A 15,774-nucleotide genomic window follows, 5' to 3' on the forward strand; every position below is an offset into this window, starting at 1 on the left:
CGACAGGGTGCAAATGCGAATGTGACTGCAGCAACTGTAACGGGAAGGCCTACTTGGTGCGTCGAGCAGATGCAAGTCATTATTGAGGTTGGACTGCAGGATTTGTCGGCTGTACATTGATTCAAGGACAATCGCCACAGTTTCAGAACCAAGACCTCACAACACTAACAAATATTACTTTTTTTTTTAATGATTTTTTATGTTGGCTGTGAACAGAAATTATGTCTATCACTTCTGTCACATGCAACATCTTGAATGATTTACAGTAGATTCACAGTGCCATCTAGTGATCATGGTAAGAATTGCATGCACCAGTTTTTTTTTTTGAATGCATGTTTAAGACCTCAGAAAATGCTACCATGTGTATAGGAATTTACTAACTTACTATATGAAGCGTTGCATTATTGCACAACACTATACATCCTGAACAACATTTTCAGAGAACAAATGCTCCACATGAAAACAGAACGTTTGCAGGTGTTTGAAGTTTAATGAAATAAATTAACATGCCACATTTTTCACTACACAGATTTTCTTCCCTTCATTTGCCTTCATTAAAGCTTTGATGGCCCGCGCTCTCATTTCCAGCTCAAGCAGCTCCAGCTGCTGAACCGAGGGCTGACATACTCCCAGTGGATGAGTTGGGGCAGCTGCGCCTTGAGCGGGTTGGACGGCCGCAGACTGTGACGGTGCGATTTGTTCTTCTGATCCCCGTGCGCTTGCTGGGGGTGAAAATGCAAGAATCTCACTGACACTTTTATCAATGTCGCTTTGAATGTCTTTCTTTGTCGCCACTGGTTGGGGGCCGATGGACGGCTTTGGATTTGCAGTGGGTCTTCTGCTGGCATTAAACGATTTCAATGCCCCGCCCACAACTTTAACAGTCTGCTCTTTTGGCCCTTCTATGTCACTGTCATAAGTATCAGCATTTATGCTTAGGACGTCACTCTCCTCGCCTGAACCACCACCCTCTAGAAGAAAACAAAACACTGTACTCAAATATAAAAAGGTTTTCAGGCTTTTATTTATTCTGTTAGATTTCATGCAGAGGAACATGTTTTCTGCATAGTTGTTACCTTGCTTCGATTCCTCAGTTTTTGCAGTGTCTTTGAGACAAGATGTTGAGTCCACATTGTTGTCTTGCCTTGATGAGGGGGGAGAGGGATGGGACAATTCAAAAAAATGTCAGAAAAATGAGAATGTACCACGTTCTGACTGCATTTTCAACTAGAAGCACTCAGAGAGTGCAAACCTCCGCCAAGGCCATAGGGCCACTAACCCTAAAGAGATTCCCTCCTTGACATAGTGATCTATTCAACAATTCAGTGTTACAACCAGTGGTGGGCACAGATAACCAAAAAATTAACTTCGATAACAGATAATAAGATAACTTAAAAGTTATCTTTGATAAAGATAAACCGATAAACCACTCAAAAATGTATCGGAAGTTACAGATAATCGATAAATTCCGGTGTTGTCTATGGGCTGTAATTGATTTTTAACACGATCGCTTTGAAAGCATCAAAAGCAGTAAAAGACCTAAAGAATAAGCAAGAATGTTTGACCATGCTGCCCCCTGTAGGAAGCAGCACAGACAAATCCTGAGAGCATCTACAAAATCAGCTCTTTATTAATCATAATTTTTCTTTTAACATTCTGCCCCTGCTGGAAGCTGTTGTTTACAACAGCACTCCCACCACAGAGGCACACCGAGAGCAGCCATAAGGCCAGCTTCCTATCAATTTCAACACTCCGGTCAGGCAGAGGTCTTGAAAAATAAAGTCATACTAACTTATGGTTTTTTGAAAATACTGATAGAATAACTCCATTAATGTCAATTCTGTCATTTGTACAAAGTTAAAATATAACATATATCTTTTAATGTTGAATAAGGCACTAATTCTGAGGTTTTGTAACAAACACAGACCGCAAAGCATTCTAGGTAAAAGTGCTAAACAGTGATTGGTTCAGTAATCCATTATGTAAACCAACACGTTGATGTGACGTGTGTCGTGTGTTGGTTTAAAGATAAATGTGCTTTTGTAAAATATTCCATTTTTATTTGTAAAAACAGGCATTTTTAAGGAGCCCTGGAAGTGTCATCACAATTGCATGTTTTAAAACTTTTATGATGTTGTAAAACGTGCATTCAATATTAGTAAGTAAGTAAGTAAATTTATTTCTATAGTGCCTTTCACAGACATAAGGCCATGTACACACGTTGTCGAGTATTTGTAAAACCGAATATCTTACCCTTTCAGTTTGGGGAAAAAACTTCATCCACACTATGTCGTTTAAAAAAAAAAAATCCATCCACATTGAACCATATAAATGTGTTGTAATTAGTCTGCCAAACCTTTGGGTGGCGGTACTGATTAAAATTCTATCCAATCAGGAGCCTTATTCTCTTGTCGTCACTTCCACAAAAACTAAAAACATGGCGCCAACCTCGTTCGTGTGGACCGATAAGGAGTCGGAATTACTTCTAACCGTAGTTTTAGAATACAAAGTTAACAAATATATGCACACAAAAGCGCCTGGACAATACCAACACTGAGAGCAGCCATGTACCCAGATGTTTAATACTGCCATGAACACTCCTGGCCAGTAGATGGCAGTAGCAGCCTTGAAAAAATGTCAATCAAAATTCCAGATAATCCGTGTCTGCTACATTTAAGATGCGTGGAATTTAACAAACGCAAATACACTAACGTCTGTAAACCCAGAGAATATATTCATGAGAGTTTTAGGCACTAGAGGTTAATGGTGTTATCTGTGGACCCTGAACAGAGTGTCTGAAATGCATTTGTCCTGTCGTGAACGTCTGAGATTACCTTATGCTACCCATAATGCATTGCTGCCTGGCACAGCAAGTGCTCACAAAACCTTAAAAATTAGCACATTACTTTAAAACGAAAACATATCTGATATTTTCACTTTATAAACTTCAGACATGACAATAATTTTAAATAACTTGTCTAAAATGAGTGGTTACAATTTGAACCATAAGTTAAACATGTATGCCTCTGGATGACTTGGTGACATTGCGATTACATTAGTATGGTGTTAAAGGAAATGACTTTTTTTTTGGTCACCAGTTCTCCTTTGCTTACAGACGATAGAGTGGTTTCTGTTTGCAGAGGATAGAACAACATGCTTATTAGGAAACTTTTAACAGGTAGGTCTCAACAGCTTTAAGTTTTAAAAATGTTTTTCACTGTTCAGCTTAGTTTAGTACTTTATCGGTCTAAAAGATATCGGACGGTAATTCATCGGAAGATAATTAGTCCGATGATGGTTTTTAAATTGATCTAAAAAGATAATCCGATAATGAAAACATTATCTTCGAAAATTATCTGTTATCGGATTATCAGAAGTGTGCCCACCACTGCAACCAAAACTATGATACACTTTTCTTTCCTTTATATTTGACATCCTTGACCATGAAAACATACCACTATAACTTGGAATCACTTTTATGTCTTTATTAGTTCAAAGGTTATTGTATAAAAACGATTTTTCGGTAATGGTGGTTTTCTTCTGGATCTAGCTCCATAACATTTGAAGCTACATCAAATCTGATGACACCTTACTGAATCAGTACATATTCAGCTACAATTACGTGTTAGTTGTGCATCTCTAGCTTCATTTGTCACTTCACACTGACACATTTTCTATTTTTCTTCCCTATATTTTTGCATATTCTGGATCACCAGATCCGGAATCCAGATCCGATCATCACCAAACTTTGTTGTTTGATAGAACATTTGATTATGTTACACCCTAATTGTTTTTCAAGCCTTTCTGCCTTGTTTTTGTGGAGTTAGAAACTAGAATGTCAAAATTCCCCCTATCCCGCAATGGTGAAGAATCCTTTAAAAAATTCCTGGATCTGGATCATGATCCGGATCGCCACTAAAATTTAATCACTTGCTCCTCTTGTCATTTCTAACCACTCCACACAAAATTTCATCAAAATCCGTTCAAAACTTTTTGAGTTATCCTGCTGACAAACAGACAGACAAACAAACAAACAAACGTGACCAAAAACATAACCTCCTTGGCGGAGGTAACAATAAAGTTCTGATTCTGTTCAGAAAACAAGCCCATCTACAAGCCCAATACAAATAATCGACAAAATGATGTGTTCCCATCTTCATGTGGGAGAAGGAAGACAATTGTGTAATTCTGAGTAGTCAAGATGTTCCAAAGCGTGACCTCATAATCATCCAGTGGCACCAAATTTAGGCTAACTGCACACTGCTAGCATTGTCAGAAAAGCTGCAACTCCAGCCTCTGAAGTCAGTCAGATCCTACAGCAAAAATGTGATCGGCCGAAACGAAAGCACCACCCTGTTGTCTCAAGGTAAAAAAAAAAAAAAAAGCTGTCATTAAATGAAAAATAATCTTAGCCACATACATGTCTGATCATAGGGATTCCAAACAACAGTCATCAGGAGATGGATTATCTATGACTGAATGTTAGAATTATGGGGTAGAAACAACAAAAATTGTGACAAAGATCAACTTCAGTTTGCACAAGTACAAAAGTGAAAGGTACTTCAATTTGTAAAAAAAAAAAAAATGCAAATGATTGATTGAGCCAACAGGATTAATGTAGTGAATGGTTTTGACTGTGTTGAATGTTCGGTCTCCAAAGTAATGGTCGAAGGCCCAAACAAGGTTAACAGCCACTGGATTCTATACCATGTTACCTCATAATGCGATAATTAAGCATAACTATTACTTTTTAAAACAGTATGAGCTTAATCAACAATTTGAATGACATTTTACCAAAATTTGAGAAACATTGACGAATGACCCCCTGTACAAATTCATTTGCTATTTTTATCTCATAACTCCATAGCATCCATTGAGATAGTCCAAATTATACCTTTTTGGAATCTTGATGATCAGACAAATAATGCGGAATACTTTTTAAAAAAGCTTGGAACATCTTTGAATTCTGCCCCGTTTAACCTTTCATTGGCTCCCACTTGGCGACAGCTACGACCCAAGCATTGCTACAGGAAGGAACATATACACCTAGTAAATTCTGGGTGGTAGATTTTGCTACCCAGGGTGGCTAAATTCCTAGTTTTTTAAACACAAATATTTGTTTTCCAAAACCTGTTCATTTTTGTATAAAATTCTCTGAATTAGGTTGGCTATCCAGAACAGAAGGCGTTTGTCAAAACAATGCACATAAAATGTACTGTAATAAGTTATTCACTCACTGGCTTTCTGAAGTCTGTTCTGTGTTTTCGTCCCCATTTTCAGACATCAGATCATCACCTAAATTGAAACCAAGAAGCTGGTTTAATGGAAGGAAAATATTTTGCTTGTTGTACCAGAATGTTTCAAGAAGATTTAATGCAGGAAAATGATGTGAATTTTTTTTTTTCCAAAATGGTCCTACCTGCTAAAATCAGAGTCAGATTTTTCTCTGAGATCTGCTGAAGTTGCTGCTGACACAGATGTTTGATTTCCTCTAAACTACAGCTCTGCAGGAAAGAAATATGAACACAATTAATTTCTTCAAGTTGCTTAAAAGCAGAAACCTATAACCTATATTATGGGGGGGGGGGGGCACGCTGATATTTTTTTTCATGACAGAGCACCTAGTAGGGGGCCCTGCGGAACCTCCCTGGAATTTTGAAATATTACATACGTGTTTAATTAATGAGCTAAATAGGAGCTATTTCTCAGTCCCATTTTCTTATTCATTTTAGTCATAAAAAGCATATTTTCACATATCGGCAGGATGATGGAACTATAATACACAGTCTGTCAGAAGGGTTCAACAGTGTTACTACTGTTCCATTAAAAAAAGATAAAACAAAAAATATTTAATTAAACTTATGGTTTTGTCTCTACATTTATCTAAACATTTGACTTCATCAATTCGTGCTTTTGGAACAAATGATGGTGTTCATTAAGTCATCAATATCACTCATTTCTCAGGAACAGTGATTTGGGTTTAAACTGGATTATTTCTCGCTTATATAAATAAGGAAACACTGATTCTTCCAGCCAGTGCTGACGTCAGCATTTCTGGGATAATGACAACTTATGTGTCGTGCAAAATCAAATCAAATCAATTTCATTTATATAGCGCCAAATCACAACAAACAGTTGCCCCAAGGCACTTTATATTGCAAGGCAAAGCCATACAATAATTACTGAAAAACCCCAACTGTCAAAACGACCCCCTGTGAGCAAGCACTTGGCGACAGTGGGAAGGAAAAACTCCCTTTTAACAGGAAGAAACCTCCAGCAGAACCAGGCTCAGGGAGGGGCAGTCTTCTGCTGGGACTGGTTGGGGCTGAGGGAGAGAACCAGGAAAAAGACGTGCTGTGGAGGGGAGCAGAGATCAATCACTAATGATTAAATGCAGAGTGGTGCATACAGAGCAAAAAGAGAAAGAAACACTCATCATGGAACCCCCCAGCAGTCTAAGTCTATAGCAGCATAACTAAGGGATGGTTCAGGGTCACCTGATCCAGCCCTAACTATAAGCTTTAACAAAAAGGAAAGTTTTAAGCCTAATCTTAAAAGTAGAGAGGGTGTCTGTCTCCCTGATCCGAATTGGGAGCTGGTTCCACAGGAGAGGAGCCTGAAAGCTGAAGCTCTGCCTCCCATTCTACTCTTACAAACCCTAGGAACTACAAGTAAGCCTGCAGTCTGAGAGCGAAGCGCTCTATTGGGGTGATATGGTACTATGAGGTCCCTAAGATAAGATGGGACCTGATTATTCAAACCTTATAAAACAAAACAATGCACAAACATTTTTCACATCAACGTTTGACTTCTACAAGTGTGTTAAATATCCTATTTTCCTCCACATGAATATTTCACACCTATGTAACAGAAGAAACCACAAAATGCAGATTTAACAGGTGAGCGTTTGCAAGGAGACAGTTTTAAGTCAATTCATCCCAAAGACAGATGTTGATTTGTGTGAAAAAAAACTTTAATACCACCAAATGACAAAGAATTCCATCAAAAACATGATATAATAAGATCAAAGACTTACCAGGAGTGTTAGCTTTTCCATGTAAATGATGATTTAAAAAAAAAAGTTGGGTTGCCATTTTGGTCCTTTTACTAAAACCAGGTTGATTTGAATTTATTCTACACAAATTTTTAAATCGTCTCCCTGCAGCAGAACGTTTCCATCCATTTGTTTTGTAGTTTCAACAGGATGCAGAGTTCACGGTAAAATCTGCAAAGGCGTCTCTGCGTGGACGAGCGGCAGCATAAAAAAATCTATATATATAATGTGGAATAAAAAACAACCACCAACAAATGTGCCAACAAAAATATGAGACAAACCTTTTTGAGAAATGATCACTTTTGCTGTTGTTGAAGTTGGTTTGTCAACCAAAGTAGATGCTGCAAGAGTACAGCCAACTGAACGTGGCTATAAAATAATGGACAATACGCACAAAAATTACACGGACAAACGACTTGCAATACGGATTCTGTGGCAAGATGACGGCGAATGCGATGTTTCAACAAGTTTGTGGTGGAGACATTTAACAAAATCCCAATGTACATTTCAGCTCCTTGGCGCATAACAGAAATTGTGACTCAGAGTCCGCACATCAGGTCAACAATGACTTGACACGCAGTCCACATACTCGCACGTTACCTTAAGTTCATCTGGCAGCATCTTTTGTAGCTTCCTCTCCCCCAGCACACGGAAACACTGCTCCAGCATCTGCTTTTTGTCTGTCACATAAGCAGCGATGGGCTTCAAGGGCAAAGTCAGGTCCAGGCCCCCCTCCTCAATGTCACTACCAATTCTGTCCAACTCCGGATCAGCCAGCTCATCCTTGGAGTGCTGCTATAAGAACATGAAAATTTAATTCAGCACTCATTTACCCTACAGTGCAGTACAGTTTGTTGTTCTTAACGACTAAACAACTTGTGCAATTGTCCAAGCATTACAAGTTCAAACCTTGGTTTCTTCCCTGTGTGTTGATGTGAAGTTGCCGTACTTGTTGATTTTAGCTTGAATACATGTGTATTCCTAATGTATAAGATTATATTTCCAGCTATGCGAGATAAATTCCTATATATTACAATTAAAGCTAACATAATGGAAGTATTCCATTAATTCACCCTGTCAGACAAGCTCTGTTTTGTTGACGCGTCATTATTTCCTCTATCAACTAAGTTTGAAAAAATTGGTAAAAATCCCTATCTTTAACACAATTTCTTTCATATTTGAAAGTCTTATGTGGGACAGTATCCTTTATCGACTGACAAAGTTTGATCCAGATCTGATCCAGATTACAGATTTTGTGGCCATTTAAATTTTACATCGAAAACACCATTTCATGTATATTTTACATTATATCATAATCAAACGTGCCCCAATCACACTCATATTTGAAAGTGAGGTGCAGACTGGCACTCACTATCTCTTGTGGATTCTCTGGACATTTGATGGTGATGGTCTGGTGGTTAAGCGTTGGGTTAGAAACCAGAGGATCCTTGTTTCAAAGGTCCTTAATCCCCAAGTTGCTCCTGGTGTGTAGTGAGCGCACTGTATGGCAGCACCCTAAAGTCTGTGTCAATGTGAGGCATTATTGTAAAGCACTTTGAGCGTCTGTTGCAGATGGAACAGCGCTATATAAATGCTCCTAGGGGAGCTACGATCACTACCTTTGCACCTCCCCCAAGGACTAAACCAAACCAACTGTTTTGGTTCCTTAGATGACCCCAAAACACAATCAAGATGTTCCCAAAAATAAAAACTAGCCTCAAGCCAGTTATCCAAGATGGCCACCAAACTAGGGTTTTTCACTAAAACAACTTTACATAACATATAAACAACTTAAATATCAAAGATTCAATGGGAAGACCATTGCAGGTCACAGCAAACTCATTTGAGCCTAAACTAAATTCAATCATGGGTTTAAGATTCAAACTGGCGTCCAAAATAGCCACCAATAGACCCTTATTAAAATACATAGTAGGAACACACAATAGACTTAATAATGACAGAAGTCATTGGTGTTTTAGTGGAAAAAAAAAAAAAAAAAAACAACAACCCTATTTTGGCGGCCATCTTGGATAACTGGCTTGAGGCCAGTTTTTATTTTTGGGAACATCCTGATTGTGTTTTGGGGTCATCTAAGGAACCTAAAAAGGCTGGTTTGGTTTAGTCCTGGGGGGGGGGGGGGTGTGTGTGCAAAGGTCATGATCGTAGCCCCCCTGGTATGCAGTCCATTTACCATTTGATACTGAAAAGCTCACTGATGTATGTTTTGCATTATATCACAATCAAAAGTGCCTCAATCACTCATTTGTGACATTGAGGTGCAAACTGGCACTCTCAATGAATAGACTAAGTTTTATTCACATCTGATCCATATTGCTAATATTTTATTTTAACAGTGAAGAGCCCTTTTAATGTGTATTTTGTATTATATTTAACTTATGAAAAGTCACTTCTAACAGGACTTTGACCGTCCAAAGTAGAAATGTGTGGAATTGGAAACTAGTGTTGGTGGAGGTTTGTATGCGATGCTCTTGTACGAGTGAAGCGGCGCGAAGCTCGCTCTTGTATTGTAGACGAAGGGACAAACCGGAAATGGCACAAAAAAAATCTGCCCATGGGGAAAAACAAAACGATCCTTTCGATCCTTGAAGGGCGCAAAACGTGTGAAATAAACCGAGTTGCGATGGACGCAACATGTTTTGGTACCCGCTCTTTCAATCAAAACAAAAACAGACATTTAGGTTTTAGCCATGCTCATGCTCTCCAGAAGCATTTACTCAAAAGAAGTCTGAAGGACCTAAATGACAAGAGCTTCGTCCTTCATGTCCACGACATATACATATTATTTTAATATAATCCTTACATTTTGAACATAAACAATAGAAAATGTCATTATTTTCTAATTTTCTTCACAACGTCCAATTAAAAAATCCTGAAAGAACGAAAACGGCGTCTTTAAAATTGCACCAGCTACAACCGAGCCACAAAATTAACACTCCGATGACACTACAAATAAGTATTTAAAGTCAGAAAAGAATTGAACAACAACAAAAAACAGTTTATAAATACAAACAACAGCGGCTAACCAGCTAGCTTCAACAGCTCACCTCTAAATTAGACTCTGTGCTCCTGCGTTTGACGCCGTCGTGTCGCTCTTCGGCCTGCGACTGCTTTCTTTTCTTTTCGCTGGTGCTCTTCTTTTTCAGCATGTTTTAACAAAACAAATAAGACCGAATTTTACAAATATATATTCACCGTCAAAACAAATCAACTTTGGTGAAGCTGAACATGACGCGAGGTAACTACGTCATTTTCAAGCGACGACAAAAATGTTTTTTAGTGCCACCTATAGGTGTGGCGGACTTAAAGACGGATAACAATCCCAAAGAGCAAACATTTGCACATTCTTTCTTTCTTATTACTGGCACGTCTATGTTAAAACCTTTACATTTAATTAATAATTCATCATTTATATAATTATAATTCAGTAACTAATAATATGTTTTTAAATAATGAATCCATCATCTCATACTCTACATTTCTGATTTAAAAGTGAATATATTGTGGACAAATTGAATAAAATATGGTATTCTACTACATGCTGGCGCGGTGTCCACCTTCACGCATGCTAATGTGTTAAGATAGCAATCGCGGGGAGATATGTGATGACCAGGCCGCTTTGTCACCAAATATGAGATGAAAATGGTTACGTAAAACTGGAATTAAAGGATGAGAAGTACATCTGAATTATTAATTAATTAACTATTAACTATTAATACTATGTAGAACTGTTTTTTTTGGGGGGGGGGGGGCTGAGAACAAAAGAAGGGTCAGGTTACCCTAAGTTTCATTTTACAGTGTTTTAGAGCAGAGGTGGGACCTAGATCCCGCTATGCTCTCGGGGACCAATTAAGTTAGGAGTTGCGAAATAAGGTCCACCTACTGTCACGCCCATATTGTATTTAGAAAAACTCTTCTCTGTCTTTGTGGTTCAGATCACATGACCTCCTGTGTGAGATACATATCATAAAACCCATGCCTGTTAACGTCAACAACTCCGAATAAATTTAAATTGAGGAATAGATTGAATCCTGACTCTAACTGGGATGTGACACAAAAGCTCAGGGGAATTACAATATTAAAACACAACTGCAGTTTGCATTTGCACATTTGGTCATGCGTGAATGTTTAGTATTAGCACCTACGGACATGCTAACCATGTCATTAATGTTAGCATTAACTATATATTGCTTCAGCATATTTGGTCACGCACAAGTGGTTAGTGTTAGCATTTGTGGTCATGCTAACCATGTTCTTAATAGTTAGCATTGGTGTTAACTGCATTTGGCCTTTGTATATTCGGTTACGAGTGAGCGGTTCGCTTAGCGTAAGCATATGCAGCCATGCTAAAATCGCATTCACTCACGGCTATTCTGAAGCTTTAGAATGCATTGCAAATCTCTCTCTTAAGCTACGTTCACATTAGCTACAAGCTACAGCGAACAACAGCGGCAAAGCGGAGGCTTATTGCCAATCATTTTCAATGAGAATGGGTGTTTTATAGCGACAAGAGGCAACAATCTCTGAACCTGAAGACCTGAAGTTTATTTTATGCAAATACTGAGCGACGTGACATGGCGACTGCCAATCCGAGTGAATAGGCAGCATTACTGCAGCAGGTTGTTTGCTCAAACAAAGCAATCCAAGATAGGGGAAAACAGTCCAAAACAGTTTATTAAGAGGATAAAACAAATATGTTTCTCATATTAACAAGACATCTTACGAAGATGTAGGAACGCCCCAATTGCGTGTAGCTTATGTGACCACAGCTTTAAGCTAGGAAAGGCGGAAGTAACAGATCTTTACTATTAGTCAAAGCAGCAAACACTTTTCAACCCCCAAACATAACTGAAGAATGAACAACAAACACAAACGGCAAGTCTTTAGGGGAATTTTACAAGATGAGTTGCAGCAGCGGGTAAACAATCCTGACAGAAATTCAGTAATATCATGAGCGATATATATATATATATATATATATATATATATATATATATATATATATATAAGTAATCATAAAATAAATTACTACACTATGCAATTTTAATGCTCAGAAAAACAAAGTTTGCCATCATTTTCTGTCATGACAAAATTGCCCGACACTGTGAGCAGTGTTTGAATGTAACTGATGTTGCAAAAATGTGAATTAGTTCTTTAAACAGAAGCGAATAGTGTGTTTGCTTTTTAAACATAAGATCGGATTGGATGCTATGAGGCAGCAATCCTTGTTACCTACGCCAGGGAAGTTGGGCGGAGGTAACGTTTTCGCCCGTGTTTGTTTGTCTGTTTGTGTACAGCCTGGAACCCACAATTTTTCATATATCATTATAAAATTTTTTACAGAGGATTCATATCCTGATGGGCAAGAACTGGTTCAATTTTCAAGGTCACAGGTCAAACATCATAGTCAGGAATAAAAAAAAAACCTTATTTAACATTGAACAAATTTTCTAAAATTTGTAACTCTATCAAAAAAATATAAAATTTCTTTCATATTTGAGATTGTTGTGTATCCTTTATCAACTGACAAAGCTTGATCCGGATTGTGGATTTTGTGGACATTTGATTTTAATATTGAAAAGCCCATTTGTTGTACATTTTTCATTATATCGCAATCAAAAGTGTCTCAGTCACTCTCATTTTTCTGTTATGGATTTAGCTACATCACGAAAATTGGATGGCGGTTCTAATTTTATACCTGTTTGTCTGTCTTCCAGTTATCAGTTGGAAACCTAAGTGCCAAAAAGTAGAGGTGGGCAGATCGATCCTAATATCAATGATAATATCGATACCAACACTGGTATTGATATTGAATGATCCTCATGTAAAAAGATCGATACTCAAGCTTTTTTTCTCTCCTGCATGCACTGACTGCTGCGCACGCAGATTCATCAAAGTCTACTCTCTGTCTGTAAGAGCAACACTGCGCTGTGTCACACAACACGGAGCAACGCACCCTCCCCCCTCTGGTCTTTTGTTGTTGCGCCATCAAGTGGCTCAGCGGCGCCAGCCAACAGCCATGCAGGTAGCCTCAGCCTGGCCCGCCCACTCAGCGCTCTCCTCGAGTCAACCCTCTACCTCAGGAGATTTTGTTTTAAGTTGTGTTGAGCGATATTTTTTTAATAGTCATCAACTACTTAGCCTATACCACAGTACAGCAAAGCTAGCATTGTCTTTTGCACTACATAAAATTGACAGATGTTTTTGCTGATGTGCAGTGCTGGCAACTTAACTAATTGTACATCAAATGTATTAAATATAGCAGTAAAGTCTCCTTAAAAATTAATTTAATGATACTCATACATTTTCAACGTTAGTAACACTGTTGTCTCAGCAGGTGCAAAGGGGGCAACCATGGCTATGATACATGTTCTGCTCAAATTCCTTGCGAGTTTCCAAGTGAAAATTCCAGCCCGACGTAGCGTTCAATGCATTTTTTCCCCAAGCTACAAATCTGTATGTCTGAACTTCCGAGGGTTATGAACGCAGCATGTGGAGATCGTACAAGATGGCCACCAAATTTATAGTCTCCTGGCTTCAGACATATTTTTTATTTTTAAAATTAATTAATTTATTTTTGTCTAAACACAACAGAAACATGACAACAAGTCAAATGGAATTTTTCTGTGAATACTTATTGAAGGGCATGCATACTCAGAGGACTGAGTGCGCAAAATTGAAAGATGAAAGGAAAAAGAACATTGTTAAAAGGAAGCAGTCGTGACGTCAATAATGCTAGCGACAGCTGAACACCACGTTTTTACAGTTTGACAGTTCTTCACAATCATCGGGGTCCAACCTAATCCGGATTTATTTCTTCTTTATTGGAAACAATACCACAATATTTCAGGACAGACTGCATCACTGCCATCATGTGGTCAGTAGTGGAACTGATTCAGCGCACTGGACATGTTAGTTAAACATGTGGATCTCACTATGATCTTTACAATGTGATTGATTTTTTTTAATGTATTGATGGATTGGATACCATCTAAAAATGCGAGTTGCAGTCATCACGTGTGCATTTCATTAATCCACCAGTCGCTGGCGCTCTCTTCACCGTGACCCACCCCAGGTGACCTTACATGTTCTTTAGGTGGACCGAAGCACATGCTTCCAAACAGGCAATGACATGTGCAAGCTGTAAATCATTGTAATCGGCTTCCCCGCCTCTGCCTGGAATAAGGCGGGAGCCAATGCGATTGCTGCCCGGGCGCCATGGCGACAGCTGTCTCTACATAATGTTGGTTGTTACCCTGACGCCGTCTGCCAAATGATGGTGTGGTTACGTTGGAAGGTGTGCATCGATCACAATCACGTCGGGTTGTGTTTGTGTTTGCAGCATCTGCTGCCGTGTGTGTGTGGATATCACCTCATTAAAAAGCCAACAACAGAGATGGCGCCGCTGAAGGCAACACTGTGTCATATAACCACACTGTGTGTGCGACGACTGAGGTCGATAGCCAAACCAACATGATTCTGCAGAGGTATGTGACGGAAGACAATTCCACTTGCAGTCACAATGTTTTCCTGTCATTCCGCCGTGGGAGGAGCACGAGTTCACCGTCTGAACACATCAGATGTACAGCTATGATGAATGTATCATAAAATATAAGATAAATAAAATTACTCAAGGTGAGATTAAAAAGGTGGAGGAGAATCACCACAAAGGACACAAAGAAGTGAAGAAAATTAAAGAATATCTGGAAGAAAATGGTAAAAAAAAAATTGAAGAGTCTTTGTCGTCATATGGGGTACCTATTGTGCAAGTATCACTGTATTTGGTGCACGTATCACACCAGCGCTTCAAAACCAAATTCCCGACCTCCCGAATCAATATTTTAATGGTTCCGGTTTTGGATTCCACCTTCAAATCATTCCTTCCTAATTAGTTGGAAAGAAATTTCTCCTGACAACATTTTCATAAAATACCACATTTAAGCTAAGCTATAAGCGGAGAAGCTAGCTGGCTATTTCAAATTTCTCTTTACGTTAGCCTGCCCATCAAAGACTCATGAAGCTAATGTCAAACATCAACACTTAAAAGCACAATATATCATCTGGTTAAGTCTTTAATTTTTTTCGTCCTCCACTGAAACACGTGCAACGTCAACAACAACATTCAGAAGAAGACAAGAAGGAAGCTCAGCACCAAGTTATTGGAAATAGGAAAAAAAAGTGCAATCTCTCATAAAAGGACAAAAAAAATAAATAAATAAATGAAAATACTTATTCCCTGATTACCATGACTTTAAATTAATATTTCAACAACTAAGATTGTGGTTTTCATCTTGTTTCTTGAAACAGTTCAAAGGCGCATGCTAGCATGACGATGCAAATTTCCACAACTGTTGTGGGCTGGGGTGTTTGGCTGGCTTGGTTTTTGTTTTCTGTTTCTCCCACCAGGTGGTATGCATTCAGGACTGAGTGGCTGAGCATCAGGACCTCACCCTGAACACCTGAGGCTTGTTATCACGTGCGGTCATCAGGACTCACAGCTGTGGTGTATTCTGTCTTGATCAGAGATTGCTGCACTTAAACCTTGAATGCACAGTGTGTGATTGCCAGAGACTCGACCTTGTGAGCAGACGTGTGAGATCGACGTCAGGAGAACAATCTCACCATCACGGACGCAGAGACCGCTCCAGGTTTGACGCCACAGTCTGTGAAGGAGGATTGGGTGAGGTCTCACGCTCTTCAGC

The 15,774-nt window shown here is 38.8% G+C and overlaps 1 protein-coding gene across 1 annotated transcript; it reads right to left on the reverse strand.

The window, feature by feature from the left end:
- Positions 1–470: 470 nt before the first annotated feature.
- Positions 471–10,337, reverse strand: LOC117505298 (caspase activity and apoptosis inhibitor 1). Its single transcript, XM_034164930.1, has 6 exons — positions 10,120–10,337; positions 7,655–7,849; positions 5,420–5,504; positions 5,238–5,295; positions 1,077–1,144; positions 471–971 (listed from the first exon to the last, which is right to left on the reverse strand). The coding sequence occupies exons 1-6, from the start codon at positions 10,219–10,221 to the stop codon at positions 502–504; spliced, it is 978 nt and encodes a 325-aa protein (XP_034020821.1). The 5' UTR covers positions 10,222–10,337; the 3' UTR covers positions 471–501.
- Between the last annotated feature and the right edge of the window lie 5,437 nt (positions 10,338–15,774).

This window comes from Thalassophryne amazonica, chromosome 23 (assembly GCF_902500255.1).
Source record: "Thalassophryne amazonica chromosome 23, fThaAma1.1, whole genome shotgun sequence".
NCBI lineage: Eukaryota > Metazoa > Chordata > Actinopteri > Batrachoidiformes > Batrachoididae > Thalassophryne > Thalassophryne amazonica.

What these genes read in the sequence shown, in the direction of transcription:
- LOC117505298 (XM_034164930.1), bottom strand. Translation starts at nt 10,221, where the DNA reads ATGCTGAAAAAGAAGAGCACCAGCGAAAAGAAAAGAAAGCAGTCGCAG. An exon ending in TCTGACTCTGATTTTAGCAG is followed by an intron (nt 5,296 to 5,419) that starts GTAGGACCATTT and finishes GTTTCAATTTAG; the next exon opens with GTGATGATCTGATGTCTGAA. An exon ending in AACTGAGGAATCGAAGCAAG is followed by an intron (nt 972 to 1,076) that starts GTAACAACTATG and finishes GTTTTCTTCTAG; the next exon opens with AGGGTGGTGGTTCAGGCGAG.